The sequence below is a fragment of the Microtus pennsylvanicus genome, chromosome 13, assembly GCF_037038515.1.
Source record: "Microtus pennsylvanicus isolate mMicPen1 chromosome 13, mMicPen1.hap1, whole genome shotgun sequence".
Lineage (NCBI taxonomy): Eukaryota > Metazoa > Chordata > Mammalia > Rodentia > Cricetidae > Microtus > Microtus pennsylvanicus.
Window position 1 is genome coordinate 37,330,473 of NC_134591.1, and position 27,389 is coordinate 37,357,861.

The following is a 27,389-nucleotide window of genomic DNA, read 5'->3' on the forward strand; positions in this document are numbered from 1 at the left end:
TCCCAGTCTGTGGAATGTGGCATGATCATCCCTAGATTGTTGGGGGTTCTCTTGGGCACGAGACACTCTTTTGTTCCTAGGGATCTTGAGAGGACAGATGTGTCTTTTCATAAATAAAAGGATATGGACATAACGTGTGTTCCTTCAGGTGAAGATTTCAGAGCCAGCATGTGGCTCTATGCCCTCAGACTAGAGTACTTGGTCCAGTGTGATTGGTCTCACAGCCCTTTCCACTTCCCCTTTGGAAACCCCACATATGTAACTCCCAGCTGAATGTCTTATTCCCCAATTGGAATATGAACTCAGTGCTGAATTACAGTGCTCTTCCAGTGCCTAGTCTGTAACTAGACATACTACTGAATAAATAAGGATTTCATTGCCCAGGGCAGGAGGGTAGAGTGAAAGCAGGGATTCAGTGGCTTGGCGCTTCTAGGTATTTGAATTTGGGTCTCATGAGTATTCTACCAGGAAAGACCCTGGAGATTGCTATCTTTCATTTGTGAGCAGAGGAAGATGTGGCAAAAGGAAAGTGCTCAGACAGGTGTGCAGACTCAGGCAAGAGTGCTCACACAGGTGTGTAGACTCATTGCACAGGCAGGTGTGTAGACTCGGGCAAGCGTGCTCACACAGGTGTGCAGAGTCGGGAACGAGTGCGTAGGGAACATAAAGGGATGGTCAGAGACTTCAAGTCCCCGGCCCTCCAGCCTAAGCTCACAGTTTTATGGGCTGATAGAGAACATAGCCAGTATCTAACAAACCGGTGTTTGTGTGTTTTAGGGAAAAAGGGTTATATGATGCTATAGGGCTGCCTGACTGGGCTGGGAAGGCCTAGAGCTGTAAGGGCGTGTCTGTGGGGGAATATCTAGTTTAACTGAGGTAGCACATGACCAGGGGTCCTGGGCTGTACAAAAAGGAGAGAGTTAGCTGAGCGCCAGCTTTTGTCTGCTTCCTGACCGAATGCCGTGTAACCAGCTGCCTCAGGTCCAGCCACCAGGACTTCCTCGCCATGATGATCTATACCCCTAAACTGTGAGCCATGATAAATGTCCTTTCCTTAGGGTGCCTGCTGGCTGGTTTTATGTCTACTTGATCCACCTATAATCTTAGAGGAGAGACCCTCTATTGAGAAAATGCCTCCATAAGATTGGACTGTAGGCAAACCTGTAGGGCATTTTCTTAATTAGTGATTGATGGGGGTGGGCTCAGCCTTATATGGGTGGTAGCACCCTACTCAGGTGGTCCTGGCTTCTACAGAAAGGCGGAGTGAGCAAGCCAGGGTGAGCAAGCCAGTAAGTGCTGTGGGAGCTACTTTTGCTCCCTCAGCCAATAGCCTTTGAGATACCAGCCCACTGGGGTGTGGTGTCTTTCGCTTTTAAAAAGTGGTGGCAGCCCTCCGCACGCTCTCTTGCTTCGGATTGATTCCGCTTGCTTTTCCTGGTCATGCAGGAGGCTGTTGTCTAGGACGGTGATCTGTAAGTCTTTTCCCTTTAAATAACTTTTTTATTAATCATAATTCCAAACTGTTGTGGGATTGTTTTGTGACTTACTTCATTAAGTAAGCAACATCCCTCCATTGCCTCTGCATCAGCTCCTGCCTTCAGGTCCTTCCCTGTTTTAGTTCCTGTCCTGACTTCCTACAGTGATGGACTATGGTATGGAAGTGTAATCCAAATAAACCCTTTCCTCTCCATCTTTCTTTTGGTTGTGGGGTTTCACCATAGCAATAGCAACCCTACCTGAAACAGAAATTGGTACCAGGCTAGTAAGATACTGCTGTGACAGACCTGACCGTGTTGTTTGGGGGAGGATTATGAGAGGATCCTGGGATGTTGGGCTAGAAAAGCCATTGAGTGTTCAAAGCCTGGTGAGCAGTTCTGTGGGACTCTGGAAGATAAGGATGTTGAAAGCAGTGTGGAGGATGGAGGCCTGGCTTGCGATGTTCAAGAGGGAAGTTTAAAAATTACCTACAGACTGTCAGGGTCGTGGCCTATTTGCTCCTTTGAATTAAGGTTCTGTGGCTCTGGAAGCTGGGGCAGAAGAATCAGTGGCAATGAACGAGAGACTAGAGAGACTAGCATCATTGAAGTGAAACCTTTGCTTGGCTGAGACAATTGGTGCCTGTCGCCTGGGGCTGGGGAATTAGCCGAGATGAACGGAGAGACTCGCATCTTTGAGGTGAAATCTTCCGTGAAGTGTTTACTGAGAGTCAACACACAAAACTTGTTTTCCAGAGGCGACCAAGGTTGTGCCGAGGGCTGGCAGCCAGACTTGGTATAGTGTAAGAGCCATCCAGGTGGAGCTGGTTTTGAAGGCATGAAGGGGTCATGGACAGCAGCTGAGGCTCGGTGCAGTGAGAGGGCATTGGCGAAGGTGCGGCCTCATTAGAGTTGAAGGCCCAGGACTGAGGGGGTCATCATGCAGAGAAGTTGAAGCTTGGTACCACGAAGAGACCCCTGGAGAGGCTGAAAAGTGCAGCCCAGTTGCAGCAAGGAACCCCAGGGTTTTGGAGATGCCAGTACCAGGGGACGGCCACCCAAGAACAGCAGAGGTGAAATGGAGCCTGCCGGACCTGAGAACTCAAGCTGTGTGCCGCAGGGGGCGGAGCCTCAGGGGCGGGGCCACAGAAGTAACAGAAGCCCTTGAAGGCGCCCAGAAGATCCCGAGTGAATCCCAGATAGTGAACCAGTTATTCACACTGTTGGAGTTTGGCTTTGCTTTGTTCAGATTGTGACCGTGCCCTCGTTCTAACCTCCTGAAGTAAGAAAGCACGTAATTTATTTTTGATTTTACAGGAGGCCCTAGGGAGTTGAGAGACTTCAAATTTTTAAAGAGATTTTGGTGTGCAGAGACTTTGGATTTTGAAAGAGTCTGGCTATTTAAGAAACAACTTCTAAAGTGTTTGAACTTGTAAGGCTGTGGGACTTTTTAAGCACATAAAATGTTTTATACTGTGATTTTTTTTAATCTGCTTTGTTTTTGTTTTTGGAGACAGGGTTTCTCTGTGTAGCCCTAGTTGTCCTGGAACTTGCTCTGTAGACTGGTCTGACCTCAAATGCCTGCCTCTGCCTCCTGAGTGCTGGGATTAGTGATGCTGTGATGTCTTTATTAATGTGTGATCTTGATGGACAGGAAAGGCAAGGCTGTGGCTCAGCAATGATACGTTGGTGTGTCAAATTGACAAGGGGTCAATTGTGCTGGATAGTTCGTCAACCTTACACAAACTAGAGCCATCGGAGAGGAGGAAACCTCAGCTGAGAAAATGCCTCCATAAGCTCAGGCTGTAGGCAAACCTGTAGAGCATTTTCTTAATGATTGATAGGGAATGGGTGTTGCCATCCCTGGGCCTGTAAGAAAACAGTCTGAGCAAGCCAGTGTAAGCCGCACCCTCCATGGTCTGTCAGCTCCTACCTCCAGGTTCCTGTCTTGTTTTAGTTCCTGCCCTGACTTCTTTCATGGTGTTTCATTGTAACTCTAGTAACCCTAAGACAGGTGCACCTGTCATGTCATTGTGCCAATAAGAAAAGTAACTAGTAAAAAAAACAACTCAAGCTTTTTAAAAAATTGTTTTGGAAACCGAGTTAATTCTTCTAAGGGCTGTTTTTGCTCTCCTGTTGGAAGAGTTAGCTGTTGTGTTGTCCTTGGCATTTTGAGAGCTTGCCCAATGAAAAACGTGTTGCTTTAAATGTTAACATCACTCTGTGTGGTAAAATGCTAACACTCCAAGAGCTGCCCCTGGGCATTAGGACCAACTGAAGGACAGAATTGCCCCTGCTGCGAGATTGCCCCCAGCCCCTTGTCTTTGCTCTGAAGCACATACTACAGTGTTCTGTTTGAAGAGTCAGGTGTTTGTGGGACTCTTCCACAGTGCTGTTAAGGAGGAGAAGACGAGGCAGTTCTTCTACAGTGTTCTGTTTGAAGAGTTAAGTGTTTGTGGGACTCTTCCACAGTGCTCGTTAAGAAGACGAGGCAGTTCTAGAAAGCAGCTCCTTTATTTGCGCATGGCTCTGTGGTATTTTAACTGGAGGCTTTCAGGATTTCTTGCAAAAGTTCTTAAAAATATTTATATCCGTTAGTGATGACAGATAAATTTGATATAATTAAATTTTAATTTTAAAAACATAGACTTTGAGAGCTCATTTGGAGGTCCTAGCAGGGGAGCTCAGCTGCTTGTATATCCTCGACCGGAGACCAGCCCTCCCCTAATAGGGGAAGGTTGTCCTCTTTGACCGAGTGCACAGCTTCAGGAGGGACACGTGGAACAGTGAGGGAGGAAGAAGACACTCTCCTAGCCAGCCAGGTCAGCCGAATCACCCCTGGTCATCAGTGGGATGATCACCCTCACACCCTCATTTTAACAAACCAGAACCTGTGGAGTTCATTGATTTGCAGCTCACAGGTGTTACGCTTGTTTCTTTGAGGCAAGGTCTCCCTGTTGGAACTGTGTAGCCCAGGATTGCCCTGAATTTATGGTGCTCCTGTCTCTGTCTCACATGTGCTGAGATTCTAGGTGTGTGTCACCAGCCAGGCTATGTCCTGTCTTTTATTTCATGCATTTTATTTGATACATGTGTTGCATTTTCATCTTGCCTGCCTAAGGCACCTGATTGGTCTAATAAAGAGATGAATGGCCAATAGCTAGGCAGAAAAAGGATAGGCGGGGCTAGCAGGCAGAGTAAGTAGGGGAGGAGAAAGAGAAGAGAATGAGGGGCCAGAGCCATGCAACTGCCAGCCAGACACGAGAAGCAGTGAAAGTCAGATCTCCAGAAGGAAAGAAAAGTAAAAAGCCTCGAGACAAAGGGTAGATAAAGAGAAGCAGATTAATTTAAGTTAAAAGAGATAGCCAGAAATGAGTCTAAGATAGGCCGAGCATCATAACTAATAAGTCTCTGAGTCATGATTTGGGAGCTGGTTGGTGGCCTGAAAGAAAATCGTGGTACACATAGGTTCTTTGAAGCTAGCCAGTCTGATGTTTTATCATCTGTTTAAAAATGACCCTGCGTGTGTGTGTGTGTGTGTGTGTGTGTGTGTGTGTGTGCACACAAACGCACATGTGAGCTGAGGACAGCTGTGGCAGTTGGTTCTCTTCTGTCATTCGGGGGCTGGGAGTGAGCTCATTCCAAGCCGCTCACTGTCTTCATGATTTTGGTGCTCTGAGAAGGATGTGGGAAAACCTGGTTTTCTTCAGGCATTTTGGCATCTTTTACTGTACTTTCAGTTTTTCAGGTCCTTCCTATTAGCTCTTTCTGGGGAAGAGGCCTCATTTTCAATTGAGGGATTTTATAAAGGCTTCATAAAACATTGCGTTGTTGTTGAGGGGTTAGAAAATGCCCCATGCAAAATCCATCAGAGTATGGATCTAATGGTGGAATTCCTAGTAGAATTACTCCGTTTTTTTATTTGAGCCATGCGATTTGTTGAGTTGAAGCTCAGCATTAAAAAAAAAGACGTTTTTTTAACAAAATAAATTAGAATTGAAAAAATCAGGGATGGAGAGATGGCTCAGGGGTTAAGGACATTTTCTGAGAAATCATTAGGACCTGAGTTTGAATCCCAGCACCTACATCACTAGCCAAGCATGGGTTCACAAGCTCCCATAACCGTCACCATAGCCCTATGTGGGCTTGCTGAAACACAGCAGCAACAACAAGAGCTCTGTGTGGGCTGAGGAATAGGCTCCACCTCAGAGGGATAAGGTGGCAGAGGACACTGGCGCCCCCCTCTGACGTCCGTGTGCACTCACAGGCCTGCCTCCCTATACATCTGCACATATATAAGTGCAGCTACCCCCTGCACACACACTAGAAAAGCAGTTTCTAAACAACAGCAGCAAAATCAGCACTGAGGTCAGATTCGGTGGTGCACTGGGGAGGCGGGGACACAGGCAGCTGCATCTCTGGGTTTCAGCTCAGCTTGGTTTATACACTGAGTTCCGGGCCAGCAAGCGCTAGGTAGCGAAACTTAAAAGAGGTATATTTTGTGATAATTTTGCTTCATAGAAAGGTATGTATTTTTGTATATACTGAGCCCGAGGCATAAGATGCCTGTTTTACTGTGGGTGACAGCAATCCTCTCAATTCCCTTTGTTATCCTGTAGCTTTTGTGACCTTATTGAACGGGGAGCAGGCGCAGAGCGCGATTCAGAGGTTCCATCAGTTTTCCTTTCGAGGCCGAGAGCTGACAGTGCAGCTGCAGCCCACAGACGCCCTCCTGTGCATCACCAACCTGCCCATCTCTTTCACGCTGGAAGAGTTTGAAGAACTCGTCCGTGCGTACGGGAACATCGAGAGGTGTTTTTTGGTCTACAGCGAAGTTACCGGCCACTCCAAGGGCTACGGGTTTGTGGAGTACATGAAAAAGGACTTCGCTGCCAAGGCCAGACTGGAGCTGCTGGGCCGGCAGATGGGGGCCTCGGCACTCTTCGCACAGTGGATGGATGTTAACCTCTTGGCCTCGGAGCTCATCCATTCTAAGTGCCTTTGTATAGATAAACTGCCCAGTGACTACAGGGATTCCGAAGAGCTCTTGCAACTTTTCTCTGGCATCCATAGGCCTGTGTTTTGCCAGGTATGTGTTGCTAAGACTTCATTTGAGGGATTTAAAAATAGCTGCATGCATTGCTCATCGGTGTCTGTATGTACACCTGTTTATCTGTTGTATCCATGCAATATCACAGGGGCGATTTTGATTTCTTCTCTAGTCTGTAATGAGGACTCTAAAAACATGTTAAGTCATTCCTGTAGTGTGTGCACTATGGTACGGTTCACAAGCTGGGCAAGGGGCTGGAGATTGAGACATATACATACACAGACAGACAGGGACACAGGGACATGGGTCATCCTTGAAACAAAAATGCCAATTTTATTGTGCTCTAGGGAAGCTAATATAGGGATCCTTAACTGATAGCCACGCCCCAGCTCTTGGGATTTTTCAGCTGTAAACCCACCAGAAACCATTCCCCTGCCATCAGGAACTCATGAGGGTCTCGTGCTCAGAGCAGCTGCAGGCACAGGAAAACAAGCCGTTCACTCCGGCAGGCAAAGGGTTAAGTCAGGGGTCAAAGGGTCTAAGGGTCTGCAGCCCCCAACACATTCCCTTTTGCTGATGGGCCAAGCTCTGCTGCTTTGGTTCATTGTGTCGTAGCAAATCCATTGCTTACTCATTCCCCTCTCTTTCCACCCAGTTGTCCAGCCATTTTTCCATTAAGCCATTTGCCTCTCCGACTCAGGTTGACTGTTTTCTCTGGGCCAGTGCTAGGCTGTGTCAGAAATGAAGAGAGTAGAACTCTGTCTCCGTGCTGCACGGTTTTGTAGCTGACTGACAGGAGAACTGGTACTTACACATCCTCCATGAAGAATGACCTAAGGGAGGCTGGAAAACTTGGAGAAAGTGTAAGGCAGGCCCTTCTTTCTGTCTGAATATGGGGTTGTGGTAGGTGAGGCATGAGGAGAAGATCCTGGCTGTGCTGGGGAGCGGTTCCGAGCACCTTATTGTAGTAAACACATCCTCATAACTGCCTGGAGCTCAGCACTATGTGACGCCTCCCCAGCAACTTCCTGATGGCAACCGGCCAGTTCTTCTTCTGTTCCCTGCGTTTCCCCCTTTCTGCCCCCTCCCTTCACTTCCATGTTTCCTGTCCCAACTCTCTTCCTTCCTCCCCTTTCTTTTTTTTCCTCACCCAGCATTTGCCAAATTCCTATAGCGCAATGAAATTTTTAAGAGTTGGCTGTGCACATGTGTGTGTGTTTAAATGAACAGATAACGCTGTATGCATTTGTCATGTCTAGCGTGACACTCTGAAGTATGCACACATGGTGGGGAGCCTAAAGCCAGCCGACTGACCATGCATCACCCACAGTTACCATCTTCTGTGATGAGAGAGCTCAGTACCTACTCTCAGAGTTTTCCAGGAATGCAGTGTATTGTTAATGGTGATGCAGCATATTTTATAATAGATTGCCTGCACTGACGCATTACTAACTAACTCAAATTTCATGCCTTGGTACCCACAACTTCTCTACTGGTGATCCATTCTCCACCGGTGACTGCCAGTCTATTTCCTCCTCTCTACGAGATTGGCCCTTTTGGCTTCTGCACGTTGAGTAGATTATGCAGCAGTATGCACAGTTGAGACAAATGGCCCCATCTTGCTTTTTCTTACATTGTTGTTCCCCTGTCCCAGCAAAGCATTAAAGAAACCATCTAAGACTTGTAGAAAATGAGAGTATTTTGTGACAAACCTTTGACCCAGTCTTTGCTCAATTCTTGGAGAGGATTGCCTCGTGATATGCTGACATTGTTGAGTACCAAGAGTCATATAGAGCTGTCGTCCTGAGTGTTGTCCAGCCTGCTTGTGTCCTTAGTTCTCTGTGGGGGTAGACCTTTGGAGCAAATGTGGGGGACAGAGCCATCTGTCACACTGATAGATGTGATACATGATCTGAACTGTGAATGCAGGCGTTGGCAGGAACCTTACAGGTCACCATGTTTAGCTGTATGCTGTAGAATCTGTTTGCTAGTGTTTTGTTGAGTGACCCTTAGCTTCTGCTAAAATGCTTCAGAATAACGGAATGATGCTTCAGAATAACGGAAGTGTCTTTAAATAGTTCTGGCATTGAACTGCCTGGCCCACTCTCACACTGCTGATGCGGTTTTAAAGAGACTTATTTTGGAAGCCTTCAGGTGCTATGTCTTAGATGAGAATGAATGCCAGGCAGCAGTGGTTCACGCCTTTAATCCCAACACTTGGGAGGCAGAGTCAGGCGGATCTTTGTGAGTTCGAGGAGAGCTTGGTCTACAGAGCAAGTTCTAGGACAGCCAAGGCTGTTACACAGAGAAACCCTTTCTCAGAAAACAAAACAAAAACAAAACCAAGTCATCCCACTGAAACAAGCGCGGCAGTAGTAGGCTTAAAGCCTCAGAGATCCACTCAGGCAACATTGACATCGCTTCTTCTCCATGGATGCTGAGGTCAGGCTCCTCCCGTCCACGGCAGTCAGCAGAGAATGGCGGGAGACGGACTCTTGCAGCCCGGAGACCAAAGGGCCTGCTGGCTTTTACAGCTCTGGTCTCAAGATCTGGTTTGAATTAGAGGAGGACTTGAGCTCTCGGAGGAATATTTGGAAGAGGTGGGTGTTTTTCCTCTGCCTTCCACATTTGGGAAAAGCTTCGTGAAGCAAAACAAATTTTAGGATAGTTTAGAGGAGTAAAGATCTTGAAGAGGGAAAAATGGAAAATTGGCCTGAGTATAAGAAGAAAGCAAAAGTTAAGTTTTAAAATAAGAAAAAAATATTATGAAGTATTAGTTGTAATACTAGCATGTGATAGAAAAAAAAACACATCATAGGGTTGTGTGTTTGTGGCTTCTCAAAGACACGAGCTTGATTTTGTCACGCCTGTCACGTTGGCGTGTAAGCGTATTTGTTAAGATCATTCATATGTGCCCGAGTCCTGGAACTGTAGTGACACATCCTTCTTCCCTGCATTCTCCACGGAAGTATATAGAGCCAGGCCTTTACTGTCGCTCTGCATACGCCCACAAGTGGGCAGTAGCTGGTGAGCCCACTCTCGGAAGTGAAGGCTGTGTTGTGGATGATGGGTGATAGGCATACGTTTCCTAAGTAAGATTTTTTTTTTTTGTATCCTTTACCAGAATCCTGGAATTCGTTTAGTATGTTGAAATAAAAGTTGACTGTGGCTCCTCCCACCCATCTTCTTTTGATAACACCGGTTTTCATTGATATGTAGTCAAATAACCAGTGTCTCATTATCCATGAATCTGATGACTTGTTTTAAAGAAAGTTTTAATGTAATTATTTAATTGTATTTCTTATTAATTAATTACTAATTGTGTGTGTCTATTTCCTAATAAGTAGGAGACTGGTGACTATTAAATTAGAAAATGAAAACATTGGGTTGACATTCCTGTCTTCAGGGAACAACTGTGTCTAAGTAAGTTGGGGAAGAAATTTAGTATTGTCACCAGTACAGCCTGAGGAACTGGATGTTGACTTTGGAAACGATTACTGCAAACGAATGTTCATAAATCAATTTTAGAATCTCTTTTTAATGTGCTGTGTGGTGTCAGCTTGCACAGGATGAAGGCGGTCATGGTGGTAGCTTTGCAGTGGTTGAATATAGCACAGCGGAGCATGCCGAAGAGGTTCAGCAGGTGGCAGATGGCATTACCATCAAGGGGAGCCAAGTCCAGCTATCCTTCTGTGCCCCGGGAGCGCCGGGACGAAGCACTCTGGCAGCCCTCATAGCGGCTCAGCGCGTGGTGAGTGGCGAGTGGCGTGCTGCCTCCACAGGCAGCCGCTATCTTAACCTCCCAAGTCTGTCTGCAGTTAGTGTTGATTCCCTGGGCTCTCATTGTTTCCCTTATTTTGGAGATAGTGCATGGTTTTTTTTTTTTTTTTTTTTTTTGATTTTTCGAGACAGGGTTTCTCTGTGGTTTTGGTTCCTGTCCTGGAACTAGCTCTTGTAGACCAGGCTGGTCTCGAACTCACAGAGATCCGCCTGCCTCTGCCTCCCGAGTGCTGGGATTAAAGGCGTGCGCCACCACCGCCCGGCCTAGTGCATGTTTTTAAAGTAAGAAATGTGTTTTTGAAAAAGCTGGCCAAGTGGTGTCTGTAAAACTAAGCTGGAAGTTAAGAGAGAAAAAGAAATAGTTCATGAAAACGTATTCATCTTGAATAATTTGTGTGTGTGCAGGTGTGCACAGTCTGTGTGGGTGTGTAAGTCCAAGGCTGATGTCAGGTTTTTCTCTTGATGGCTCTCCCCTTTATTGCGGCAAAGGCTCTCGCTGAATCCAGAATATTCCCGTTGCACCCATGCCAGCCAGCCTGGCTAGCCAGCTTGTCCTGGGGCTCCCTGTCTGGTTCTCAAGTGCTGGGATGACATCTGCCCAGCTTTTGTATGTGTTCTAGGGACCCAGACTTCAGTCTTTACAGTGCAGGTGCCTTAGCTCCCAAGCCTTCCCTCCAGCCTCTATCTGGACTAGTTTTTAAAGGAATTTCATTCATCCAGCAAGTGGTTGAGTTACTCTCTGCTGTAAGTTTTGAATGCCAAACTTATTTTTTCCAGAAGTTGTCATAAGTGCCACCATGGTGTGTGGCACCCACGGTGTGTGGCGCCCCACAATGTAGTGCCCACAGTGTAGTACCCTCAGTCTGGGCTGCAAAAGATATCTGTCTCCTTATTGCTTCGTGGCACCAAACACTCACCCCTTTCCTATGACTTTCTCTCGCCTGAGAGTCCCTTAGATGTGTCCTGTGCCTTCAGAGTTTTCATTCAGCCCAGCATGGATTTTGATGGTTTAGTAAAGGAAGGGATACTCCTTTGAAAAGAGTCGGGACAAACTTCATGATGAAGATGACATTTGAGTGTGACATTAAGGAATGGGTGAGGTAATGGCATGTGTTGATGGGGGTGGAGGATAGGATTGCCAAATAAATACAGATTTTGCATGAGACATACTCCTATTAAAAATTATTCATATTCTGAACTCCAAGTTTCGCTGAACATCCTGTGTTCTTCATTAAATCTGGTGACCCTAAGGAGGCGGGCTGAGCAATAGTCTGAGCTGGATTAGCTGTTCGGAGAGGGGTAAATGTTCAGGTTGAGCCGCCGATGTAGAGAGGCGCATTGATGCTGAAGAGTATGGCATAGACAAAGGACTCAGATTGAATTCAGCACCGGAGAACTCGTAGATAAGTAAATGAGGAAGTGACAGGTGCCAGTCAGGCCATGGGAAAGTCAGCCCTGGGTAGATTAGAGATCAGCAGAGAGAGAAAAGCAGAGGAGGAGGTGGAGCTGGGTGGGAAGGCGTCTGTTGTTCCTCTCACCCCCACACCCCTACTGCACCTCCTGTTAGTGAGTTCACTCCTGGCCCTGGATCTGTTCTGTCTCCAGGGTGAGTTAGCATCCTTGGGTTTTCACTCCCAAAAGCCACTGCTTTAGCCTTTTGTTCACTATCAGTTCCCTTTCCTCTGCTCAATTGGAATTGCCAAGCTTACAATTCTGAACCGGTCTAGCAGCCACTGATTTTTGAAGCCAGGACACTGTCATCGTGGATATGAAATGGGCAGCTGGGTGGCTTGGTGCCCCTGCAAATGAGAGGCTTCGCTGATCCCCACAAGTCTTCAATTTGTCCTTTATCTGTTGTTTCCTGCTTCCTCCTGCAGGTATCTAAAGGTGGCACATGCCTTTAATCCCTGCACTTGGGAGGCAGACGCAGATGAAATGATCTCTGTGAGTTCGAGGCCAGCCTGGTCTACAGAGTGAGTTTTAGGTCAGCCAGGGCTACACAGAGAAACCCTTTCTCAAAAAGCAGAGTAACAACAGCAAAAATAAAAAAAAAAAAATATGGGAAAAACCAACCTGTACTTGTGCCTTGTGCTTGCTTTTGTCATTCTTTCTGCCAGATGACCATGGTTCTGGGGAGGACCAGGTGTTAGATTCAGTCATCCATCCTCCCCATCATGGCTTGCCTCCTTCTCATGGTAACTTGTGCTCAGGATGTACATGGTCAGTGATGTAAAGTCTACCCCTTCCCTGTTCGTAGGAACTGCCATACCTCTTGCTGACAGTGTCCCCAGCTGGGTACTCTTGATCCTCTTTTCTACCTGACTTGACTTGTTCCACAAATGTCTGTCCTTTTCTTAGGCAAAGCCTTAGACAGCTGCCGTTACAGCTACTGTTTCTAACAGGGCCATTGCCTCCAGTTCCTAATGTTCCATCTCCTCTCAGCCTAATGCAGGAGAGTGTCCATCTCCTTCTTTAAGCTGCTCTCATGAAGGATTTCTCTGTGTGTATACGGGTTCATGTGTGTCCATGTGTGAGCACGCATGTGGAGGTCAAAGGTTGACAGCAGGCATCTTCCTCAATTACTCTCCACCTTGTCTTTTGAGCGGGATCTCACTGGACCTGGGCCTTGCCCACTGAGCTAGACTGCTTGGCTAGCAAGCCCCATGGTGTCCTGTCTTCCTCCGTCCCAGGACTGGGATTACAGATGTATGCCATTGTGCCTGCCTTTTCTTGGTCCTCATACATGACAGACACTTGACCACCGAAACCATTTTGCAAGCCCCAACAGGGGCTTCTTAATATCCATATCTGCTAAGTACTCTCTAATGTTTGGTGAGATCCCTGCAACATTTAAAACTTTTCTTCTGAGCCGGGCGGTGGTGGTGCACACCTTTAATCCCAGCACTTGGGAGGCAGAGGCAGGCGGATCTCTGTGAGTTCGAGACCAGCCTGGTCTACAAGAGCTAGTTCCAGGACAGGCTCCAAAACCACAGAGAAACCCTGCCTCGAAAAACAAACAAACAAACAAAAAACCAAAAAAAACAAAAAAAACTTTTCTTCTGCCGTGAACCCTGGCACAGCATTCTTTTGTCCCGTCTGTTTGTGCCCAGCTTGATTCTGCCCCTGAAGGTGGGGATCAGAGGGTTATATATTCAGTTTTCCTCGCTTTCTTCTCTCATAGACTCCAGTTACTACTTTATTAATGGTAAATCTTATGCATATGGTGGGTCAGTAAATCTGTATTTCGGGTGATTGACAAGAATTGAGATGGTGACTTCCCACCACATTAAATCAGTCGCTCAGTTTCAGCGTTTCTGAGGAAGATTGCCTTTCTCTTAGGTTCACTCTTCAGTGTTCTGTAATAACTGGATATGGAATAAAGCAATCCGTGAACCCAGTTGTTCGCCACTGGCCTCCATTAGCAAGTCCCCAAATACAGCTGTGCCTTCACCTGTGCGATCACAGTGATGTCCCCCACGATCCCCAGGCCATTTGTCATGTCTTTCTAATCCATGGGGCTCAAGAGCCCTTTCCCCTTAACCTAGATTGTCTCGCTCTCCTTTTTGTCCTTTAATGGTGCACACTGGACGTGTATCTCAGTGTGACATGTGGGACCCCATGGGCGGGCAAGAGGAATAGTGAGAAAGCTTTTTTTTTTCTTCAAATCTTAAAAGTCACTTTTTATGGATAATGGTTTATCTGTTACCAAGTTTCTGAGATTTTAATAAAAAAGCAAGCAGGCACTAAAAACTTTTAAAGTATTTCTGTGACAGTTGAAATAAACATGTGACTTATACAAGTTGACTGATACATTTTGCTTTCATGATAAATATCACAATCAAAAGCAGACTTGGGGAGGGAAGGGTTTCTTTGGCTTACTGCTTACATCCATCACCAAGGGACATCAGGGTTGGGAGCTCACGGCAGGAACCCGGAGGCAGGAACCCGGAGGCAGGAACCCGGAGGCAGGAACCCGGAGGCAGGAACCGTGCGTATTGCTGCTTTCTGGCTTGCCCTGCATGGCGTGTTCAGCCTGCTTTCTTAGACACACAGGCCCACCTGCCCAGCCTCCCACATAAATTGCTAATCAAGAAACTGCCCTCCAGCCTTGCCCACGGGCTAGAAGATGGAGGTGTCTTCTTAATTGAGGTTCCTCTTCTCAAAAGGCTCCAGATTGTGTCAAGCTGACAGAAAACCAACACAGATGGGAATCACATTGCTGATTTGTTTGGTGGAAGCCATTTTTTTAGTCAAAATTTTCAGTGTTAGAAAGTTAATTGGTTTCATTATGACATTTTCTTATACATGTCATTGTATTTTGCTCACCTTCCACATCTGTTCATGTCCCTCATCATGGGTCCCCTACACGGTCCCCCCCTCTCCTCCCTCCCTCCCTCCCTCCCTCCCTCCCTCCCTCCCTCCCTCCCTCCCTTCCTTCCATTCATTCATGTGTGTTTAAATCTGGATTCTCTGTATGAAAGAAAACATGCAGTGTTTTTTCTTGGTTGCCTTTCTCCTCCCATGGTCCCCTTCTATGCTCATCTCAGAGTTTTCTCTAGCCCTAGTTGATCACAGCTTTTTCCAGAGGCATTATTTAATTTGATTTAATAATATTTTTCTTTGACACACTTTTGGAGATGTCCCCAGAAGTGGCAGGCACCTAATTTTTTAAAAACATGATCAGTAATTTTGGAATTAAGACACCGACCTCACTGTCATTGGATGGTTTCAGCGTCTTCTCACTCCCTCTCTGCATCCCGACCAGCTTGTATAATGCTTTTGATCAGTGAAGTTTATTCACTACTTCTGCCCTGATCGTTATTCCTGTGATATACTGCTTTGGAGTTTACCTTGTTCTGTTTTTCCTTAGACCTCAAGGTACATAATCCTGTCATCTGACTGAGGCACCGACTCCTGTCTAATCCGGTCTGCTCCTTTTCAGTGTAGAGACTTCTAGCTATAAACTCTCCTAGCTGTAGCCCAGAGGCTCTGGGAGGTTATGTTCTTATTTTCATTATTTTTCTAGAAGCTTATAAATTTTCTTCCTGATTTTTTTTTTTTTACCAAGTATTACTGTAGCATCTGTGTTGTCTCTTACTATTGATTTCTAGCTTTATTTTACTACCATATAAAATGCAAGAAATTGTTTCAGTTCCTTTGTATCTGTTGAAGATGGCTTTGTAGACCAGATTGTGGTCAGTTTTAGGAAACACTTCACAGACTGCGGAGAAGAGAGCCGCCTTAGCTGCTGAATCGGCCGATCTGTAGATCTGCTAAGTCCATTCGCTCTGTGATGTAGTTTAACTCTGAGGTTTCTCCCTACACTTTTCAGTTCGAATGAGCTAGCTAAAGATGAGAATGGGGTACAGAAACCCCACGCTGTTACTGCATGAGAGAAATTGGGAGTCCCAGTGTCCGATGCACATGTATTTGCAATTGTCTCCGTGAATTGCTGTTATTAGTGTGCGGTGGCCTTCTTTATCTGTTCTTATTTTGGTTTTCAGTCATTTTTATCAGGCATCACAGTAACTATGACGGCTTATCTTCCACATTTTGTTTTTGTTGTTGTTTGTTTTTTGCTGGAACTTACTTCGTAGACCAGGCTGGCCTCAGACTCACTGGGATTCGCATGTCTCTGCGTCCGTCCCGAGTGCTGAGATTAAAGGCGTGTGCCACCGCTGCCCAGCCTATCTTCCACTTCTTTTTCTTCAGCTTTTGGCTCTTAGTCTGTTGGTGTCTTTGCCAGGGAGGTGAGTTTCTTGGTGACAACAGCTCCTTGGCTCTTGTTCTGCAGCAGTCAGCTAATCTTCTTGTCTTTGAGGTGAGGTGAGGCTGTTTACATCCAGGGTCATTGTTGAGAGATGTAGCTGTGTTGGCTGGGTTATTCTGTTTCTCCCTCTCAGAGTACAGTTTGCTTGTTTGCTTATGCTGGGCAGAGACATCCTTTTCTAACGCTTCATCTTTTCTTGTGAAACTTGTCCACTCCTGAGCTCTTGTGATTGAGCTTTTTTCCTCTTCCGTGTGTAGAATCCCTTTAAGTACCCTCTGCAGTGCCATCCTGATGGTCACAAACCGTCACAGTTTGTGCTGGTCTTGGATTGTCCTTACTTCTTTGTCACTTTTTAAAAGATACCATTGCTGCTTGTTGCAATCTTGGTCGACAGTTCTGGGTGTTCAGGACATGAACTAGACTGCTCACCCTTTGCTGCCAGACTCCTGCTCTTCACAGCTGTTCTCTGGGGAACTACGGCGGGTCCCTTATGTAGACTGTTCCCAGGCCCCAAGGGTAATTCAGTTTTAGGTAGCAGATTCACTCTCAGGGTAGCACCTGGCCTTAACCCCCGGAACTGGGGGAGCTCCTCTGTGTTCTCTTTTGAAAAGTTGCTGTCTCAGCCCTACTGGCAGTTGGAATTTGTGGCCTGGGGCATCATGACCCATGGGTAGGACTGCAGGTGTCTCTTCACTCAGGCCTCCCGTCCAACCTGTAGGATGAGGCTTCTGTTTTGCTTCTGCCCACCAGGAGCCACCGGGCTGACTTTGTACTGAGCTTGGCTTGCTGTCTTTCTGTTTTGCTTTTCCCTGTGTTTCTCCACGCTCCTCCAATGCCCTATCTTCCCTGCATCTTGCATTCTCTTTCTCTTTGGATAGAGTGTCTATTTTTCCTGTCCTGACATTTCTTCTTTTTTTTTTTAATTTATTTTTTATTGAGAAAAAAAATTTCCGCCTCCTCCTAGCCTCCCACTCCTCTCCCCCTCCCCCAACTCCTCCCCTCCTCCCCTCACTCCTCTCCCCCACTCCTCTCCCCCTCCCCCCACTCCTCTCCCCCTCCCTCTCCAGTCTGAAGAGCAGTCAGGGTTCCCTGCCCTGTGGAAAGTCCAAAGTCCTCCCCCCTCCATCCTGGTCTAGGAAGGAGAACATCCAAACTGGCTAGGCTCCCACAAAGCCAGAACATGAAGTAGGATCAAAACCCAGTGCCATTGTCCTTGGCTTCTCAGCAGCCCTCATTGTCCGCCATGTTCAGAGAGTCCGGTTTTATCCCATGCTTTTTCAGTCACAGTCCAGCTGGCCTTGGTGAGTTCCCAATAGATCAGCCCCACTGTCTCCGTGGGTGGGTGCACCCCTTGGGGTCCCGACTTCTTTGCTCATGTTCTCCCTCCTTCTGTTCCTCACTGCGACTTTGGGAGCTCAGTCCAGTGCTCCAGTGTGGGTCTCTGTCTCTATCTCCATCCATCGCCAGATGAAGGTTCTATGGTGATATGCAAAATATTCATCAGTATGGCTATAGGATAGGATCATTTCAGGTTCCCTGACATTTCTTCGTCAGTACTCCCACGGTCAGCTTCTAGCCTGCTGTATTGCCACCAATTTTCAAAACTTATTTTTCTGTTGGTTCCTAATGGTTTTATGGTTGGAAAACTTAACCTGTGCGTCTGGTCTGGAGGTAGGACAACGTTGTGAACTTTGTGTCTTATGTGGCCGATTTCTCTGAGTGCGCCGTATGCGCTTGGAGATGGCCTTGGCGCTGTGCTTGAGAGTTATAAAGTCATATGCACACATGAATGCGCATGTGTAGGAATATAGTCTGATCTTTTAGTCATCCTTCTTATCTTCGCTTTTTTCTTTCTTCATCGTCTTCATCTGTTAGTGTCTTAGAGCAGAAGAATTTCTCTATTATAGTCAGTTTTTCTATTTCTGCTTATTCTGTAGCCGTTGCTCTATAATTGCTACCCCCTCATCTCTGTCTTTCTGTATGTGTTATTTTAAAGAACCACGTATGAATGTCCATGTCTTTTTATTGGTGCATTTTAAACACCTTTTAGTGTATGTATGTTTCATCCAGTTGGCGTTTTGACAGTCTGTTCCCTTACACTTTCTTTTAACGAAATGTTTTCATCTTTTTCTATATTTCTAACTGTTGGATAGATGTGGACTTGCCAGCTATGCATCTTATCTTTCAATTCATTTCTTTCCTGTTTTGTTTTTGTTTGTTTTGCGAGATAAGGTCTCGCTATGTAGCTAGCCCTGGCTGCCTGGAAACTCATTATGTAGTCCAGGCTGGCCACAAACTCAGATTCTCCTGCCTCTGCCTCCCAATTGCTAGGATTAAAGATGTGTGTCATTACTGTCCAGCAATGTTTTTCATTTTTAGAAATTGTGTGTGTACAGGTGTTTTGCATGTTGTCTGTGAACCACATGTGTGCAGTGCTTGTGGACGCCAGAAGAGGGGGCATCGGGTCCTCTGGAAATAGAGTTCGGACCTTGTGAGCTGCCATGTGGGTGCCAGGGCTCCAACCCAGGTTCTCTGCTCTTCCGATAGTCACCTCTCAGCCCCTTATATTTTAAGAGTGAGCTCAGGTGCTGAGGGGGCAAGCACACATTTGCACCACAGTGTGCAGTGGAGGTCAGAGGCCAACTTTTTCCAGTCCTTTCTCCTTCCTCCTTGTTTTGAGGGAGTTGCCTTTATTTCTGCCATCATGCCGCGTGCTCCAAGCTAGGTGGCCTGTGCATTTGGCCGATCCTCCTGTCTCTGCCTCCCGTCTACTCTGGGCCTGCCTTACAGACGCATGTGTCTGCATTTAGCTTTCTATGTGACATCTGGGGTTTGAACTCGGGTCTTCAGGGTTTTGTGTCAAGTGCTTTGGCTGGATGAACATTTCTTACTTGGGTGGGAGTGTCCCTAAGTCATCAACACTCTTTCCTTTCTTAGTACCAGGCTTCTCAGTTAACTCATTCACTGCCGTTCTGTTTGTTCTTCCCTACCTTCCTTACCATGATAATTATATCCAATTCTTTCCTTTAGAATTACCCTGGATATTATCTGTGCCATGGGCCTGGCTATTATAAAGTTATAATAGTATTCTTTATCCCATGTCACACAGCACTGTCTTGCATTTATTTGCCTGTGTCCTCACTGAAGTGTTTCCTCCGAGGGAGTTTTGAATGAAGGCATTTATGTGGTAGAGAGCTTTTCAGAATATGGGCAGTCAGGAACAGTTTTCTCCTTTCTCATGTGAAGCACTAGCCTGCCTGAATATATAAATCTGTCTTCAGAGGTTTTCCCTCACCGTGTTGGAAATATTCACTCCTTGTCCCCTAGTCTGGTGTTTCTAGGAAGACACTGGCTGCAATGGGCTCCTCGCTCCTTAGGAGACATGTTCTCACTGGAGGCTTTAATGGTGGTTATTTTCTTTTCTTTCCAATTTTTTTTTTTTGCTTTGGTGTTTATAATGTTTATGACAGCTACGAGTGGGTGTGTGTTTTCTTTAGCTGCGTGTTCGGAACACCAGGTGGTTGATTGTTGTTTCTGAGCTCTTTAATAATGTACATTTCTCAGCTATTGCCTTTCCAAAGACGCCTCTCACCTTTTATTCTCCTGCGGGGACTTCTGTTGAGCAGGTTCTGGTCCTCTGGCCTGAGTCCCTGTCACCTTGGCCTGTGTCCCTGTCATCTTGCTGCCCCCATTACCCACACCATGCTCTTATTAATTTTGCTTGCCTTTTCTGTTTTTTTTTTTAACCTGATCCTTTAGATCACTGATTTGTTTTGAGTAATATTTGTCTTACTGTTGAACCTGCCTGTTAAAACAGAATAGAGATGAAGAGGAATGCATTATGAGTTTCTGCAGCTTTTCTCCGTAGACTGGGTGTATCCCTGCCAGTTTGTGGACTTGCTTTTAAGAGTTGAGGATCTAATCCACGTGATGTGTTTACAGCAGGACTGTTTAGAGGAAGAAGGGCTGATTCTCTCTTTGTATGTTTGTTCTTCATGCCAGCCCCTCCCCTGCCCTTAGTAACTGTCTTTGCTCTTTTAAGGCTTCTCACCTTTTGGGGGACGTCTTTGCTCTTTTAAGGCTTCTCACCTTTTTGGGGATGTCTTTGCTCTTTTAAGGCTTCTCACCTTTTTGGGGACGTCTTTGCTCTTTTAAGGCTTCTCACCTTTTTGGGGACGTCTTTGCTCTTTTAAGGCTCTCACCTTTTGGGGACGTCTGTCGTATTGTTGGTGCTCTTAGTTTCCTGTCTGGTGCCTCTGCTTTCTCTGTCACTGTCACGGGCAGTCCAGCCTGTTGCCCTGGTTTGAGCGGCTCTAGTCTCTGATGTCAAATTGTTTTCTTTGACTATCTATTTTCGGGGTGGGGGGATCTCAGCTTCTTGTGTGCCAGTGCCTGTAGGTTAGTGAAAGAGTTGCTGTACAGCTCAGTGGTAGAGTGGTGTGGTGCTCAAAAGCCCTGGGGTCAGTCCCCCATTCACAGATGCACACACACACATCACACACACCACACGTCACACACACCACACGTCACACACACCACACGTCACACACACCACACGTCACACACACCACACGTCACACACACCACACGTCACACACACCACACGTCACACACAGACACACGTCACACACACCACACGTCACACACACCACACGTCACACACACACCACACGTCACACACACACCACACGTCACACACACACCACACGTCACACACACACCACACGTCACACACACACCACACGTCACACACACACCACACGTCACACACACACCACACGTCACACACACACCACACGTCACACACACACCACACGTCACACACACACCACACGTCACACACACACCACACGTCACACACACACCACACGTCACACACACACCACACGTCACACACACACCACACGTCACACACACACCACACGTCACACACACACCACACGTCACACACACACCACACGTCTCACACACACCACACGTCTCACACACACCACACGTCTCACACACCACACGTCTCACACACACACGACACGCTCACACACGACACGCTCACACACGACACACTCACACACGACACGCTCACACACGACACGCTCACACACGACACGCTCACACACGACACGCTCACACACGACACGCTCACACACGACACACACGAGACACACAGACACACAGACACACACGAGACACACAGACACACACGAGACACACAGACACACGACACACACAGACACACGACACACAGACACACAGACACACGACACACAGACACACAGACACACATCACACACAGACACACAGACACACATCACACACAGACACCACATCACACACAGACACCACATCACACACAGACACCACATCACACACAGACACCACATCACACACAGACACCACATCACACACAGACACCACATCACACACAGACACCACATCACACACAGACACCACATCACACACAGACACCACATCACACACAGACACCACATCACACACAGACACCACATCACACACAGACACCACATCACACACAGACACCACATCACACCACACATCACACCACACATCACACCACACATCACACACACTCACACCACACATCACACACACTCACACCACACATCACACACACTCACACCACACATCACACACACTCACACATCACACACACTCACACACCACACACACTCACACACCACACACTCACACACCACACACAGACACACACCACACACAGACACACACCACACACAGACACACACCACACACAGACACACACCACACACAGACACACACCACACACAGACACACACCACACACACAGACAGACACCACACACACAGACAGACACCACACACACAGACAGACACCACACACACAGACAGACACCACACACACAGACAGACACCACACACACAGACAGACACCACACACACAGACAGACACCACAGACACCACACAGACACCACAGACACCACACAGACACCACAGACACCACACAGACACCACACAGACACCACACAGACACCACACAGACACCACACAGACACCACACAGACACCACACAGACACCACACAGACACCACACAGACACCACACAGACACCACACAGACACCACACAGACACCACACAGACACCACACAGACACCACACAGACACCACACAGACACCACACAGACACCACACAGACACCACACAGACACCACACAGACACCACACACTCACACAGACACCACACACTCACACAGACACCACACACTCACACAGACACCACACACTCACACAGACACCACACACTCACACAGACACCACACACTCACACAGACACCACACACTCACACAGACACCACACACTCACAGTCACCACACACTCACACTCACCACACACTCACACAGTCACCACACACTCACACACACCACACACTCTCACACACTCACACACTCTCACACACTCACACACTCTCACACACTCACACACTCACACTCACACACTCACACACTCACACTCACACACTCACACACTCACACTCACACACTCACACTCACACACTCACACTCACACACTCACACTCACACTCACACACTCACACTCACACACTCACACTCACACACTCACACTCACACACTCACACTCACACACACACACTCACACTCTCACACACTCACACACACACTCACACTCTCACACACACTCACACACTCTCACACACTCTCACACACTCACACACTCTCACACACTCTCACACACTCTCACACTCTCACACTCTCACACACTCACACACACACACACTCACACACTCACACACACACACACACACACACACACACACACACACACACAGCTGCCATAAGAACTTGACAGGGAAAGCAATGATGGGGAGATAAAGGGAGGCCTGGTCTTTGCTAGGATTTACAGAAGATGGGCCGGGAGAGCTCCAGCCTGCCATCCTCTGGGCTTTCCTTACCACACTGGACTCTGCCTCGCAGTGCCTCTCTCTGCATCTGGCACCCAGGCCTGTGTTTTCTGGGCTTTGCTCTCCTCGGTGGTGCTGCCTCACGATGCTGGCCAGTGACCAGTGTCCTGCCCATACCAACACTGTCTGGTCTCTGCCCTCCACCATGTGCTTACGTACCACCTGCTGCCAATCTTTGATTCTGCGGGCATCCATGGCCCATGGTGCCCTTTTTCTGCATAGCTTTTGCTGCCAGGAGAGCCCAGCTCCCCTGAAGGAATGATGGAGGAAACTACGCAGTGCCGCCTGCCAAAGCCTTCCCCAAATTCTCTTGTGGACCTAGACTTTCTTGCTCTCTGAGCATGTCTGCCTACACACCTTCTATCCCGACAGAGTTTCTTGCCAGCGCCATATCTGTTTAAGTCCATATTTCTTTCCCTCTCAACTTTATAGAATCTGGGTTAGGAGAGGAGCCCAATTGTCCATGTCAATTCTCCCCTTTCTTATGGTTCTATCTATCTACCTACCTACCTACTTACCTACCTATCTGAATATACATACAGATAGATATAGATACACATTGTTTCTATACTGAAATCCACATATATTGGGCTTTTTGCATATATGAACATGGTACTCATGTATGTATGTACATGTGTTCATATGTGTATGAGGGTGCACATGCTCGTGTGTGTGAAAGCCTGAGATTACTGTCAGGTACCTGTCTTCCTTGATCACTCTCCACCTTATGTATTGAAGCGTGGTCTCAGACTTGAACTCAGAACGCAGCCATTCAGCTAGTCTGGCTAGCCAGGCTGCTCTGGGAACCACCTATCTACCTTCCCTGTGCTTAGATTATAGGCAGACTGCATGTCCACCTGGCTTCCATCCATCCATCCATCCATCCATCCATCCATCCATCCATCCATCCATCCATCCATCGAAACACAGAGAGTCTGTGTTCGTCTGGGGGTTTGTGCCTACCACTGTGCATATTATAGAGGTCAGAGGACAATTTTAATGAGCTAGTTCTGGCTACCATGTGGGTCTTAGGGAACAAACTCAGGCTGTCGGGCTTGGCTGCAAGCCTCAATTCTTGCTTAAGCCATTTCTTTGGCCCCCATCCAGCTTTTCTCCTGCAGGTTCTGGGGGTTCTGAGCTCCAGTCCTCACACTGAAGTGGCGAGTTCTTTATCTACTGAGCATCCACCTACCTGTCAGGATGCTTTTTAAAACTAAAAAATGGTTCATGGTTTTTTGGTAGCTCTGCAGGTTGGTTCATCTTTGTTTCACCCTGAAGGATTAAGGGAATGAAATAGACTTGAAGAGAAAATTGTGTTTGAACGTCAGCCTTCATTCTCCCACCTTGGACCAACAGTGTAATAAGACTTCCTGTAGCGTGGGGGTGCTGACATTGTGTTGGCAAATTATCACTTTGCTAGGAATTCTACCTCGTCATCATTTTGTTTGTGTTTTCTAACGAGACTTGTTCTATTAAACTGTTAGTTCATCCGAAGGCAGCTGGCGCTGGACAGATGTTAGGTGCTTTAGATGTTAGATGCATCGTGTACGGTAGGACATGGAACATTGTAGTTGAGAGCTGTGGTAGAAAGCACGGGTCAATTCATGAATTAAAGCCAATTGTGTTTGTCAGAAAATAAGTCTTTGGTTTCTTCCTAGGCAGGAGGACCACTTTAGGGTTTTTGTCTTTTTCTTTTTTTGTGCTTATGCTTCTTCTGATGTTTGTTTCTGCCCATGCTGAAGATGAACAGCAGCCAAAAGGGATTGCTGCCAGAGCCGAATCCGGTACAGATTATGAAAAGTTTGAACAATCCTGCCATGCTCCAAGTTCTTCTGCAGCCCCAGCTGTGCGGACGAGCAGTTAAACCAGGTGAGCACGCACGGCCTGCTTGAGTGCAGGCGTTGGCATGGTTATCCTGCTGCATTCCTGTCTGCGGGATGTAGGAAATACTTTACGGGTTGAAGCACACCTAACACTTGTCCAGCTCTTTCCTAAGAACTATTAACAATCATCAATTGGCTGTCTAAGATGGTTATCTGAGATGGTTCTATGTCTTGGTTATTTTCTAAGTACAATTTACTTTTGTGTCCGTTTTCTGTGCCGTTAGTGAGGTTTTGACTATCAAACCTTCTGTTGCGGTGAACTTCTAAACCCAGTAACAGTGGCACGCCAGTACTCTGCCACCTGGGTGAGCCAGGTGTGGAACATCCCTTTGTAATCATTGCGGCGACTTATCTTGTGGAATGTGCTGATTTGTTTCTCTGTGTCCGTCTTTCTCTGTCGTAAAGGACGAAGTAGTTTCCCTCTGGACCAGATGACAAAAGCATCATCCTCCAGTTACCCAGATCTGTGTATGGTCGCTGTACTTTGATTGTCAGAGTATTCGGTATTCTTTTTCTGGTATTTCCTTTGAAACAAACAACTTTACATACACAAGCTTTCTGTGTTAGCGTTATGAGGAAATGCGGACGTTTAGAGTAAATACATTTAGCTTAAGCGTGCTCGGTGTGTTTATTCCAGTTCAGTCCCAGCTGGCCTAATGCCGACTCCCACCCGAGGCAACACAGACCCACAAGTTAAGGTCACTGCCTCTGTGTGGCTGTCCCCTAAGTCCCTGGCTACAAGCTAACTCTCGGCTGTCTGAACTTCTGACCAACTAGCGATACAAATTTGGGAGTTGCCAGAACCCTTCCATTTGATAATCCTCTAGAATGTTTTGTAGGGTTCTGGAAAGAACCATATGTATGATTATAATTTTACTAGAAAGGACTGAGCAGAAATATGCAAATGAAGACACTTAGTGTGCAGGCGTGACACTTTCCAGCATGCGATTAGTAGGGGATTTTTTTTTTTTAGAAAAAGTATTGATGTTGACAACTTCATTTGTGTGTATAAAGTATTCTGATAGCTCTTTGCTTCCCTTCATCTCCCTCCCATCCCTGTCACACACATCCGTCATACCAGTCTTTTTCCCAAACTCATGACTTTCGGTTTTGCTTTATGACCCGTTGAGTTTAATCGGGCCCTGTGGGGCCATTGAATTGACTATCCGTTGGAGCCTGGTGGGGTAACCAGTGGGTCCAACAGCGTAAGCTGACGAGTCTCCTTCCTGAATTGACCAGTAGAATTGACAGTTCATCAGTGAGGGGTAGAGAGGGCCTCCTGAGCCCATCTTTGTCTATGCCTGACTGTTGGTGGCCCGTTCTTTTGCCCACCCAGTGCAGGCATCTGCAGCTGCTATGAGATTGTAATTGTAATGGCTGTGTTTTACCCAAGAGATATTTCACAGCCATCTTCTCTGTCTTCTGGCTCCCCCTTTCCACACGGTGTCCCCTGAACCTTGAGGGAATGGTATCAATGTCTTGTTTAGGGCCAATCTTTGGTCAGTTACTTATTCTATGTACCTTGTGGGGCCATGAGTCTCTGAATTGCGTTCACCACCATTCACTGGAAAGACAAGTTTCTCTAATGAAGGCTGAGAGCAGTGTTTTTCCAGAGGTACAAACATGAATATTTAGAGGGTAGCTTGCCACTATGTCAGCTGCTAAAAAACAGTGCTCAGTTTCCATTTTAGGGTTCATCGTCTCCGTGGCCATAGGCTTTGAACCAGGTTTATAGAATCAGGCACGTGGATCAAGTCTCAGATCCAGTCAGAACCATTGGTTACCCATGTAACAGGAGTGCCGCTGGTGCACAGGACGTGGCTGGCCTGCCAGGCTGGTCTTGTAGCTCACAGAGGTTATCTTTGGGTAAGACCATTGATTCCTTCTCTCCCCCAGCAGCCTGCATGGCTTTCCCAGAACTGTGAAAACCACCAGCAGGCACAGAGGTGCAGCTCAGTTCTAGCTTGGCTTTCTTTTTTTATATTATGTATCTAGGGTATGTAGTGTATACGGTTTGCTTTCTGTGTTAGGATCAACACCATGAGCAAAAGCAACTAGAGAAGGAAAGGGTTTGCCAGTTCCTCTCACAGTTGATCGTTGAGGGAAGTCAGGGCAGGAACTCAAGCATGAGCAGAGGCAGGACTACTTGCCCAGAGGTAGCACCGCCCACACTAGGCTGGGCCCTCCCACACCAGTCATTGATCAAGGAAATGTTCCATAGGCTTGCCCACATTTTCTCAGTTGAGAATCCCTCTCCCAGATGACTCCAGTCTGTGTCAAGTTGACGAAAATAAAAACAAAACCCACTAACTAGCACAAGGCGATACCTCATCCTTGGCATTGAAGGTGTTGATTAATAACTCACAGCTTCCTAGAGCAGCTGTTCCCAGCCATACAGGGTCTTTTTAGGAATTGGAACTTTGTGGCAGTTTCATTGTATGCGGACCCCCCCCCCC

General features: G+C 47.0%; 1 protein-coding gene across 3 annotated transcripts in view; it reads left to right on the forward strand.

The window, feature by feature from the left end:
- Positions 1–27,389, forward strand: part of Raver2 (ribonucleoprotein, PTB binding 2) — a 74,406-nt gene that overhangs the window by 24,005 nt on the left and 23,012 nt on the right. For all 3 annotated transcript variants that reach the window (XM_075945522.1, XM_075945523.1, XM_075945524.1), the window contains exons 3-5: positions 6,095–6,564; positions 10,085–10,276; positions 24,793–24,919. In XM_075945522.1, the coding sequence (XP_075801637.1) occupies positions 6,095–6,564; positions 10,085–10,276; positions 24,793–24,919 (789 nt within the window). The remainder of the gene's footprint in view (positions 1–6,094; positions 6,565–10,084; positions 10,277–24,792; positions 24,920–27,389) is intronic.